At 39.5% G+C, this 12,111-nt stretch overlaps 1 protein-coding gene across 3 annotated transcripts in view; it reads left to right on the top strand.

Moving 5' to 3' along the window:
- The window catches only part of Ralgapa2 (Ral GTPase activating protein catalytic alpha subunit 2), a 285,753-nt gene that overhangs the window by 80,600 nt on the left and 193,042 nt on the right, over positions 1–12,111 (top strand). For all 3 annotated transcript variants that reach the window (XM_031372139.1, XM_031372140.1, XM_031372141.1), the window contains 3 exons: positions 7,671–7,838; positions 8,782–8,919; positions 11,492–11,640. In XM_031372139.1, coding sequence (XP_031227999.1) covers positions 7,671–7,838; positions 8,782–8,919; positions 11,492–11,640 — 455 coding nt within the window. The remainder of the gene's footprint in view (positions 1–7,670; positions 7,839–8,781; positions 8,920–11,491; positions 11,641–12,111) is intronic.

Below are 12,111 nucleotides of genomic sequence, written 5' to 3'. Positions count from 1 at the left end.
CAACAGGTGGAAAGGAATCAAGGAAATAAAGAATTAAACAAAGGAAACGAATACAATCTGAATGGAAAAAAAAAAAAGAAAGAAAGCAGGGGGAAAAGCAAGGGAAGAAAAGGAAGTGACCAGAAGCCAGGCTGCAGTCAAGCGATGCCAGAGGTTTGTTTGCAGCAGGCTTGGTGTTCCTGAGCAGGACACAGCAACATCTGGAGTCAGTTTGGACTGGCATCTTATGGCTAGCCAATTTTATTACATTAGAAATTTATCTTATGGGCTGGTGAGATGGCTCAGTGGGTAAGAGCACAGACTGCTCTTCCAAAGGTCATGTGTTCAAATCCCAGCAACCACAGGGTGGCTCACAACCACCCATAATGGGATCTGACACCCTCTTCTGGTGTGTCCAAAGTCTGCTACAGTGTACTTATGTATAATAATAAATAAATCTTTGGGCTGGAGCAAGCAGGGACTGAGTGAGCAGGGCCTACCAGAGCAAGGGGGGTTGACCAGAGTGAGCAGAGGTCCTAAAAATTCAATTCCCAGCAACCACATGAAGGCTCACCACCATCTGTACAGCTAGAGTATACTCACATAAACAAACAAACAAACAAACAAATCTTTTAAAAAAAGAAATGTATCTTATAAAGGATAAGTGTGCCACTGAACAATGATTAAAAGCCTATCATTCCAGTACTTGGGAGGTGGCAGCAGGAGGAACAGGACTTTAAGCTTCAACTACATGGCTAGTTTGGGATTACCCTGAGTTATATGGGACCTTGTATCAGAACACTAAGTAAGTAACTAAATGTATCATTATCAAAATTGATTAGGAATCATAATGTACATGGTTGTTTTAGTTTTGTATTTAGCAAATCTTTTACCTTGGTTCCATAGCCTTAGAGTACTTACTGTGTTGGATATTGTGACACTGTATATGTTTGTGTGTGTGTGTGTGTGTGTGTGTGTGTGTGTGTGTGTGTGTGAGAGAGAGAGAGAGAGAGAGAGAGAGAGAGAGAGAGAGAGAGAGAGAGAGAGAGAGAGAGAGAGAAAGAGAGAGAAAGAGAAAGAGACAAAGAGAGAGAGAGAGACAGAGATTGAGTGGCTTCAAGAAGGTATTCCAAAACTCTCTCTGTTTTTTTTTTTTTGGTTGTTTAAAAATAGTGAGTGTGGATTTATTTATTTATTTATTTATTTATTTATTTATTTACTTAGTGTTTAGAGATTAGCTGGGTAGAATAATCTTAGGTCTCTCTTGCACCTAGGAATTTATAAGCCAAACCTTTCTCACCATACAAATCAGAGCCAGGAAGACTTTATAAGGACTTTGAACTTTGGTTCTAAAGTTGAAGCTTTGGCATGAATACATTTAACATTTTAAAAAAAGAGAAACATTTTTGCAGTAAGCAAGAATCTGTAACATAAATACATACTAGAAAAGGAGAAAACGGAATTGGAAATGAAAAATAGTAATAATCGGGATGCTTACTGAAGCAGAGAAGAAAAGCTCAGTGTATAGTCTGAATAGCAGAACAGAGGCAGCAGAGGATAGACTAAATCAGGTAAAGGAATGATCTTACACAGACCTCAGAGTGACAGGTAAAAACTGGGACAGCGTGAAGCAGAGGGTCTAATGAGCAGGCCCGAGACAGCTGGCTCCTCTCCAACTCTCTTTTGTGTTTGTGTGTTTTCTGTCTAATGAGAGTATCCTGCTATAGCTATAGATGTTCCTTTTTTTTTTACCTTTGAAAGTCTGAGCGCTTGCAGTATTTTTACAGGAGCATCAGTTGCAGCATAGCTGCATGTTTTGGCTAGTTTTATGTCAGCTTGACACAAACTACAGAAGGGTGCCTCAACTGAGAAAATGCCTTATTAAGATTCAGCTTCAGGCAATCCTGGGCATTTTCTTAATTAGTGATTAATGTGGGTGGTCCCAGCCCATTATAGGCAGGGCCATCCCTGTGTTCTATAAGAAAGCATGCTGAGGGAAACACAAGGAGCAACCCAATAAGCCAACTTCCTCCATGGCCTCTGTATCAGCTCCTGCCTCCATATTCCTGCCCTGTTTGAGTTCCTGGCCTGACTTCCTTAAGTGATGAACAGTGATGGGCATGCATGAGCCAATTAAACCCTATCCTCTCAGACTTGCTGTTGGTCATGGTGCTTATCATGGCAGTAGAAATCCTGACTAAGGCAATACAGAAAGTCAGGTTTCATTGCTGCCTGGTGAAACCACACATTTGAGAGAGAAGGTGATGGGAAAGGAAGCACCTTATTGGCAACAAGCTGGAAAGTTGGAAGATGAGGATTCTTGTATGTCTTAGAAAAAGAAGAAGCCATCTTAAGGGGTTGCAGGTACAAAGCTCCATAGATCAGGATTTTTGGCATGGGCATAGATGGGGAGGCCTTTGAATTTGGCAGGAATGATAGTATTTCTGAATTTTGGTTAGTTTGCTTTTCTGATATCCATAAATCACCAGAGGTTCTGGGTTCATTCTGCAAATTTAAAGAAAAGTTGCTGACTAAAGAGCTTTATGTCCCATGCCATTTTAAGTCCTTTCCCCAGGAATAGCTAACTCTGCAGTTACAAAAGTGTACAGCAGCCTAAAAGCAGCTGTCCCTGGAGACTCGGGGGAGATAGCTGAAGAACAACTTTCCCTGAGCAAGACAGTGAAGTGAAGGTTTTCACAGAGGAAAGAATTTAACCCACTAGGTGGCTTCAGCCAGAGCTGTCCTCTGTAGCAGAGCTGGTGGGAGACCTGCAGTTGACTGCTCAACTGTGTGATCACCAAAATCAGTGATCAGTCTAGCCACAAAGCCCGACTAATTTCCTTAGATTTTCCTCTCTGTTGCATCAGTATACATTTTAGTTGCTGTGCATTCCTGTAACTTGATAGTTTATTGTTAAGAAGCTTTCATGTTTTCAAATTTTATTTTATTTTATTTTATTTTATTTTTAAGATTTATTTATCTATTATATATAAGTACACTGTAGCTGTCTTCAGACGCACCAGACGAGGCGTCAGATCTCATTATGGGTGGTTGTGAGCCACCATGTGGTTGCTGGGATTTGAACTCATGACCTTCCAAAGAGCAATCGGTGCTCTTCCCCGCTGAGCCATTTCACCAGCCCCTCAAATTTTATTTTTAAGGTTAAAATTTAATGACATCATTTCTGTATTGCCCTTTTTTCCCTCCAACCCATCTCCTATCTATTCTCTTTTCAACCTCCTCCCCCACCCCCACCCCATACCTCTTCTCTCTCCCATCTTCTTTTCCAACTGATATCCACCTGGGAGAGAGTAATTCTCCCTCTCAGCTATTACTTACTTGTAGTTCTTTATCTAGGTGTGAGACTCCATGAGATTGCCTTCTTTCCAAATTACCACATCTGTAGATGTTTTTGTTGATTATGTCATTGTTCAGGCTTTGCTGAGACTGTAGAAGATTCAGTCTCAAAGTAAACTTCCTAGCCATCTGGCATTTATAATCCTTCCGTGGTGTTCTCTGAGCCTTAGGTGTGGGAGTTGTGTTGAAGATGTATCTGCTGGGGCTGGACCCCTTACAGTACACCGATCTGGACGTGTCCATTCGTAACTTTCTCTGATGGCCGTGATCTGATGTAGACATGGCAGCTGTCTTGTATAGTGTCAATATGTTGTCTTTTGGTGTTTTCATGACACACATTTTTCATCCTTTTTTCTATCTACATCTCATGTATATACACTTTGGATTTTCTTACAAATTCCATGTGATTTTTTAAAACCTCTTCTTAAATACAGTGTTATAACTTCTGTCTTTTGATTACAGCTTTATTCTACATCCATGTAACATTAAAAAGTGCTTTTCTTGGATGTAAATCAACAGTTTTACCTTTCACATCCTAATTGTACTGAGGGTTTTTTTTGGCTAGTTACCCCTTTTTCTCTTCAGTACTTATTATATGTATGGTAGGTATTACACTCTCCTGTAATTGTTTTATGGCTAGAGAACATCATGCCTCTCTAACATTTCAGCTTATAGAACTTTGTTATATATTTGAAATCCACATTATAAAACGAATGCATATATGTATACCATGCTTTTCAGAACACACATACACCCTATTCATTTAGAATTCTAAAAATGTTCTTTTTGTCAAATTTATGACCTAGGATACTTTCCCTTTATGTCTGAAGGATAATTTGTAGTACTCCCCTTAGTTCATGACTGTTGGTAATAAATTTTCTTATCTGAAAGTGTCTTTTACTTTCAGTTTTGATGTATTCTTCGGGATGCTATGTTCTGTCTATACTGTACTAGCCATGTGCTCTCTGCACGTTGAATAACTTCAGCCTTTTGTTTCATGGCTTCTGTTTGATAGTCACAATAAACCATGAAGTTTGTCCCTTTGGAGAAAATGTTCTTTTCTCCCTTTAGGCTGCTTTTAATGTTTTCAGATTGCCCTTGGTTTTAGCATTTGTACTGTAAAATTGTTGTATCTGTTCTGCTTGCCTTTGTGATTCATGGCTGTGGATTTGTTCTCTGAACTCAGCCATTCATGCACACTGCGATGTTCTGTCTTTGCATCTCTGTCCAGCTCCCCATCCAATGGATGCCCTTGCTGCTGCATTCCCTTTCTAATCTTTGCTTCCTTTTCTCTCTCCTGTGTTCTAGAGATTTCCCTTGTATTTCTCTCAGTTTCGCTTTAGCTTCTGCCCAATCTAACACACACAGATTTTAATTTGGATTGTTTTGTTTTCAGATTTAATTTATGTCAGATTCTAATATACCTGGCATCTAGATTTTCTGTTCATTGGATCATGTGTATTTTTTGTTACGATTTTATTCAAAATGACTTAGCATTATTTTCAGTAATATTTAGTAGCATATTATATATCATATTGTTGTGGCTGTTCATAGAGATATGTTTAAAATAACTTAATTTTTCCCAAAATAAGAACTATTCCTTGCTCTCTGTAAGGAGGATAATATGCTATGCCTTTATTTCAGATTTAGATTACTCAGTTGTCTTTGTTTTATCAGAATTGACTTAATAGTCTCTGTATTTCCTTTTTTTATAAAGTTTTTCTAAATAATGTACAATAAGTAAATGCCAGACTCCAGAGATAGTCTGTTAGATTGAATGAGCCAATAAAGTGCAGAAGAAATAGAATGGATTGAGAGAAGACTAGAGGAATGGGTTGACAGATACATATGTAATAAAGCAAATATAGTCACTATTAATAGCATCACTGTGAGAATTTCTTAATTTTATTTGTGTGATAATTTTTTCTTTTCTATATTTTCTTTTCTTTCTTTTTTTTTAAATTTATTTTTTAGTCTTTTTTTGCAGTCCCGACTTTATCCCCCTCCCAGTCCACCCTCTGACTGTTCCACATCCCATACCTCCCCCCTCCCCTTGTCTCCAAGAGGATGTCCCTATCCCTCACCCCTACCCCACCAGACTTCCCCACTCACTGGGGCCTCAAGTCTCTTGAGGGTTAGGTGCATCTTCTCTGACTGAGTCCAGACCTAGCAGTTTTCTGCTGTATATGTGTTAGGGGACTCATATCACCTGGTATGTGCTGCCTGGTTGGTGGCTCAATGTCTGAGAGAGCTTAAGGGTCCAGGTTAATTGAGACTGCTGGACTTCTTATGGGTTGCCCTCCTCTTCAGCTTCTTACAGCCTTTCCCTAATTCAACTATAGGGGTCCCTGACTTCTGTTCATTGGTTGGGTGTAAATATATGCATCTGACTCTTTCAGCTGCTTGTTGGGCCTTTCAGCAGGCAGTCATGATAGGCCCTTGTTTGTAAGCACACCACAGCATCAGTAATAGTGTCAGGCCTTGGAGCCTCCCCTTGAGCTGGATCCCAATGTGGGCTTGTCACTGGACCTCATTTCCCTCAGGCTCTTCTCCATTTTTGTCCCTACAGATCTTTTAAACAGGAACAATTCTGGGTCAGTTTTTGACTGTGGAATGGTAACCCCATCCTTCCACTTGATGCCCAGTCTTTCTACTGAAAGTGGACTTTACAAGTTCCCTCTCCCCACTGTAGGGAATTTTATTTAAGGTTCCTCCCTGTGAGTCCTGAGAGTCTGTCACCTCCCAGGTCTCTGGTACATTCTAGAGCACCCTCCCCCCCTTCTGAGGTTGCCTGTTTCCATTCTTTCTGTTGGCTCTCAGGGCTTCAGTCCTGTTCCCCCATCCAATACCCACTTGGGAGGGAGAAGAAAGCAATCACAGGAGGGGGTGGAGGGAGGGAGAGACATGGGTGGGAAAGGCTACAGGGAAGGGAAGAGGAGAACATGATAATTTTTTAAAGCCCAGGAAGAAAGAATAAAACAACATGTACTTTGTCCTAATCTCTTATGTTTATTGAGTTACATGGCAGAATATTGATTCATTCATTTTTTTGTAATCTTTTGATAATGCTGATTTCTGTGTTCTGGAATTTAATGTGATCTGGCTGCCACCCTGGGCATTTCTGGATCTTATGCACCAATGCTGAAGTGATAGCTGCCTGTCTTTATGTTCTTTGTTGTGAAACTTAGGGGTGGATTTAAACAAGGCTGGGAAGTAACTTTGTAACCTTGGGAAGTATCTCTGGTTCCCTATGGCTCAGTGATCTTGTCTGAGAAATAGTCATTGAAGTGTGGAGTAGGTGGGGTCCTTCCTGCCTACCATGCATATAGAAATAGGCCCTAAATTTGAAATGCAATAGGCAAATGCATTTCCTTTTCAAAGTCTATTTTTTTAGTCTTATCACATTAAATCACAAATACATAAGGAAATTCCTTAATGTTAAAATTTTTATTGGCTGAGAGATGGCTCATTTAGTAAAGAGCTCAGATTCCCAGTACCTATGTAATAAACTGTGCCCTGTGCCTATATTTCTAGCACTGGGAGGTGGATATAGGAAGACCTCTGGGGTTTCTTAACCAACTAGTCTAGCCAAATAGCCATATTCTAAATTGAGTGAAAGATCTTTTTTGATGAAATAAGAAGGTGAGACAATTGAAAAAGACAGCCAATGTTGACTTCTGGCCTCTGCATGTACACATAGGTTGTTGTTGTTATTATTATTTGTTTTGTTTTGTTTTGTTTTTAAATTCTGACAAATCTGCACAGTGTTACTAGTGGCCAGTTGGTTAAAATTTTTGGCTGTACCTGGTGTTCTGATAAATGTAGAAAACTGTCTAAGAAGGAAGTAGCAATGAAGGAACAAAGGTGGAATGGAAGGAAGATGAGGGAACCAGAAGAAAACAGCAAAACAAGCAAGAAGAGGTTGTCCTTTTAGCAGTCTTCAGCTTCTACCCCAGCAGGCCAATTCTAACCCCCAGCATGGCTCACCTGGGTGCAAATAAATGCAGCCAGCTCCTGTTCCCCCCACAGCTTGGCTGCTGCTTTACAAACCATTTCTGATTTTTTTTTTTTGAGAAAACTTACAAGTTTAATTATAATTATTTTATATATAGATAATTAAAATACTTACCTGGAAGATAGAAAGGTCTATGAGTCTTCATTATTTTTCTGAACTAATTACAAAGATGTCTTTTTTTCTTCAGATAAGTGGTATGTACAAAAGTGTGTCTGTGATCTCTGTACAAGTTAAATGTTTCTGAAGTGGGTGATGGATAGTTCTGTAATCTGAGCTTGCATGGCATTAAAGAGTTTTGTTTTGTTTTTTTTCTTTTTAGGCATTTTTGTTGCCTTCCTGTGAGATAGCTGTAACAAGAAAAGTAGTTCAAGTGTACAGGAAATGGATCCTCCAGAGCAAACCTGTGTTCATGGAGGAGCCAGATAAAAAGGATGTTGCTCAAGAAGATGCTGACAAATTAGGACTTTCAGAGACTGACTCCAAGGAGGTAACATTATCACTTGGCCTCTGAGTAGAGGGTTCATACATCTTCGCAGAGTAGACCAGCTCAGTTAAGGGCCTCACCCTGCCCATAAAGGCAGGCCCTTAGGTGACACTCTCAGGTTGTTAGGTTCTGTGAGGACCTGCCTAAGAAGCAGTGTTCATGCTCTATCTCTGGTGAGCAGGTGTCTCCTTTACAATTAGCCTAGGGACAGATGGATGGACACACACACACACACACACACACACACACACACACACACACGCGCGCATGGCTACTTTCTTACATACTGTTGCAAGACAGCTGCTTTCTCACATTTTACCATTTTCTCTATGAGACTGAAAAGCTGATGGCCTCTCCTTGACTCGTTTAAATAAGTAGTTGTGGGAAAAATTAAACTTGCCAGACTTGTCTTTTGCAGGTAACTATGCAGAAGAAGTCTGTATTAACTATTTGAAAAGATTAGCTGAGTAAAGAGTAAGTGTTTGTGGTGTGTCAGCAGCCCCGAGCACAGCCTTACTGCAGGAAGCACTGTCCTCTGCCCAACTCAGGCTTGAGTGAATGGAAAGTGGCAGCACAACACAGCCCAAGAACAAAGGAAACCAAAATTATACTTACGTTCCTGATTACATTAATTTACAGTATTTAAAATTTTTAGCCCCAGACTTCAAACTTAAATGTTTGTACTGATTCTGTTATTTTGATGTTTCAATATTGGTGAAATCATTTTAGTGACTATGAAGTCACATCAGTAAATAAGCTAGTAGAATCTGTGTGTGTAAAGGCCTGATTTCTGTGTCTCAGCATCAGGCAAACTTGGTTTTTCCAGTACATACTAAGGCTGAGACCACTATAGATGCTGAGGTTTGAGTGCTGAGCAGAGCGAAGGAGCTGAGCATGTAAACTTAGGCTTCTCCCTACTTGGTTAATGGGTTGTTATCTTCTGAAGGCCTCATCTGAAAGTTCTGGTCATAAGCGGTCATCCAGTTGGGGACGCACGTATTCCTTCACAAGTGCCATGAGCAGAGGGTGTGTGACAGAAGAGGACAACACAAATGTGAAAGCTGGGGCCCAAGCTATGTTGCAGGTATGCTGCCATTGGGGACACAAAGATGGCCAGGTGGAGAATGATGTCACATGAAATGTCCTGGAATTTTGAGTACCAGGCACTAAAGAGGCCTTAAGATTTTCTTTTCATCTGCAAGTGGAAAATATTTTTTCTATTTAAAAAAGACATGAAATTGGTTGCAGGCTTTTCGAGAAGGATTATTTTATACTGACTGTGAAATGTATATGGTTTGTACCTGAAAGTATCTTCCAAACACATCTGAATAGTTACTTGGATTTTCTCATACACACACACACATACACACATACACACACAGACACACACACACACACACGTGCACACTCATCCATATACACATGTGCAGAGAGACAGAAATACAAATAAAATAAATCTTAAAGTCACAATGATTTTATGAATGTGAGTCAGAGAAAGTGCTGCAGCTTATGTTTATAGCCTGTGACCTTGACACGGATACTTGGAGGGGTCCTTGTATCCTGTAGCTCTCTCCTTTCGTATGGACTGCAGTCATCCTGTACCTCTACAGCTTGAAAAGCAACAGGATTGAAATTGTTTTTGTTCTCATTGTATTCAATAACTTGTCTCTTTAGTGGTTGTTCATGGGGAAAGAGGCTAGATGGAGGTCTGATAAGACAGCATTTCCTGCTGCTTGGGATGACGACAGATTGGACATAATAATTTTGAATGCTTGTTGTTTCCTGAACCAATGCCAATACACTGATAAGATTCCTGTGTTGGTATTTTGAAGCTATTATTAAAAGTAAAAGTATAGTATTTGAAGACTTAATTGGGATGGGCAGAATTTTTAAATTTAAGAAAATAACACATGAAATTAAAATGTTTTGTGTAGTAATATGTTATTTGTGGTTTACTCCTGTAAAAACGTTGTTAAAACTGCTGTAGTGTTTAACCAGAAAACTCTTTGTCCTCCTTTTCTTATTCACATTCACATTGTGATTTTTATCTGGTAGTGATTATTAGTGATTTTTTCTATAAAATTGGGACATTTCATTTTATAAAGTTTAAGCCTTAGAAGCTGTCATCAGCTTTTTGAGTATGTTGATTTGAACTTGTCTGATCAGCCTATGAATTTTATTTAGAATTTCCTGCACTGAAAAGCCAAAGAAACTGGGTTTGTTCCCACAGCTTCAGTGCTTATACTGTTTAACCTAAAGGAGACCTACAAAAGGCTATGTGTATAGATAGATAGAACCCATCTGATTTATGTTATGTTATCTTATGTGTACAGGTTTTTTTGGTTAAATGTATATCTGTGCACCACAGACATGCCAGAAAAGGGCATTGGATTATCTGAAACTGGCGTTACAGATGGTGGTGAGCCTCCATGTGGGTGCTGGGTATTGAATTCAGGTCCTCTGGAAGAGCAGTCAGTGCTCTTAACCACTTAATCATCTCTCTAGCCACAATCCTATCCCCTTTTATTACCAAGTTGACACAACAATGAATATCTGAAGCTTCTGGGCCACTAGTGTCATCCTTATAACTGTTACCATTTTTTTTTTTTTCACTATAGTAATTTACTCTCTGAGGACCTGAGTCAGCTACACTGCCACAAAACAGAGACCTTGGACCTCAGAGATCTGGGGCAGAGCATAGAGTGGCCAGCTGACTCATGTAATATGCGTTTATATTAAGAGTTTGCTGAGACTACTGTATCTTGCTACATAATAGATTTCTCCTATTAAGAAAAAGCCCTGGGGCTGGAGAGATGGCTCAGCTGATAAAACTAGACTGGAGTTTCTAGAACCCAGCTTCACTATAAAAGATGTAGAGGGACTGAGGAAGATACCTGATGTCAGCTTCTCAGGCCTCCATATGCACATGCCCATATGTGCAGCTTCCATACTCTCAGCAGTGCATGCATGTGTGCACGTGTGTGCGTGCACACGTGCGCGCGCTCGCGCGCACACACACACACACACACCAGACATACATACACATGCAAAAAAAAGGCCTGATTCTAGAAGATGCAACATGACCATGCTGTATTGAGTGTTTCTAGGTACACCACTACTCAGTTCTTTTGCTTCTCAAGGACACTAACAATATTCCACCAGGAAGCAGGGTTCATGTGCTGTGCTGTGAGTTTCTATCACCATCACATGGGTTTCCTATAAATTGATTCTTATTCCTCCAACTTGATGCCTTAAATTCACTTTGGACAAACAATTACAGCTCTATTGTCTAACCAGAGGGCTCTTCTGTGACTTTTGTTTCTCAGACCTTGTCACCCTGATACAGTGGTCTTGGTTTTTGTTATTTTTAGTTATTGTTGTTTTGTTGTTACTGTTGAAAGATATAACAAACTCAAATATTTTATGACTCATGCCTAAAGTAGCATTGTTTATGTGAAATAGCAGGGAAAGGCCTTGTAGGTGTACACTTAGGCAATCCTAAAGGCTAATATACCGGGAACATGTATTGAAACAGTCTGTGGAAGTAACCCAAAAGGATTCATTGGTAGAAGGAAGGTAATATTATCTGTAGGCAAAATTTCCTCAGATGTATATGGTTAATTGTATTTTCTAATGTAAAAATTGTTGGCTTTAAGGTCTTTCTTACAAATGCTGCAAACGTCTTTTTGCTGGAACCATGTGCTGAAGTTCCCACGCTCCTGAGAGAACAAGTAGATGCCTGTAAAGCTGTTCTGATTATTTTTCGGCGAATGATAATGGAACTTACAATGAATCAAAAGACATGGTAAGTTTACTTCAGATTAACATCCTAAAACAGCTGCCTTTGCGTTTTGGTATAACTAAAGTGTTAAGGTTTCCATTTATCGAATGTCTTTTCAAAACTGGCAGTAAGGTGAGCATCCGCACCTTCTCTGAAGTGTGGGAAAGGAAGTACCCAGCACTTGGGTAATTAGTTTATTTTTATTATTGTTTTTAACAATGCTCATCTACAGGTGTGAGTGTTATATTACTCAGTAGTGGATTTCAGACTTTTATCAGAGAGTTTGATGATAAGTGGTATGTGCTTTACAATATGTTTCTTCATAAGAGCAGGTTTGGTAGTTGTTCTCAAGTACTATAAACTTGAATTTTATTCCTTCAATTTGTTATTTTGAATCCACCTTGGAAAAATTATTTTTTAAAAATACTGTGTAGTCAAAGTGACAGAAAAGTACAGTCAAAAGTGTGTCCTGAGTTTTCCTTCCCTTTTTTCTTT

Source organism: Mastomys coucha, unplaced genomic scaffold (genome assembly GCF_008632895.1).
Source record: "Mastomys coucha isolate ucsf_1 unplaced genomic scaffold, UCSF_Mcou_1 pScaffold15, whole genome shotgun sequence".
In the NCBI taxonomy this organism is placed as follows: domain Eukaryota; kingdom Metazoa; phylum Chordata; class Mammalia; order Rodentia; family Muridae; genus Mastomys; species Mastomys coucha.
This window is presented reverse-complemented; position numbering and strand designations above follow the sequence as displayed.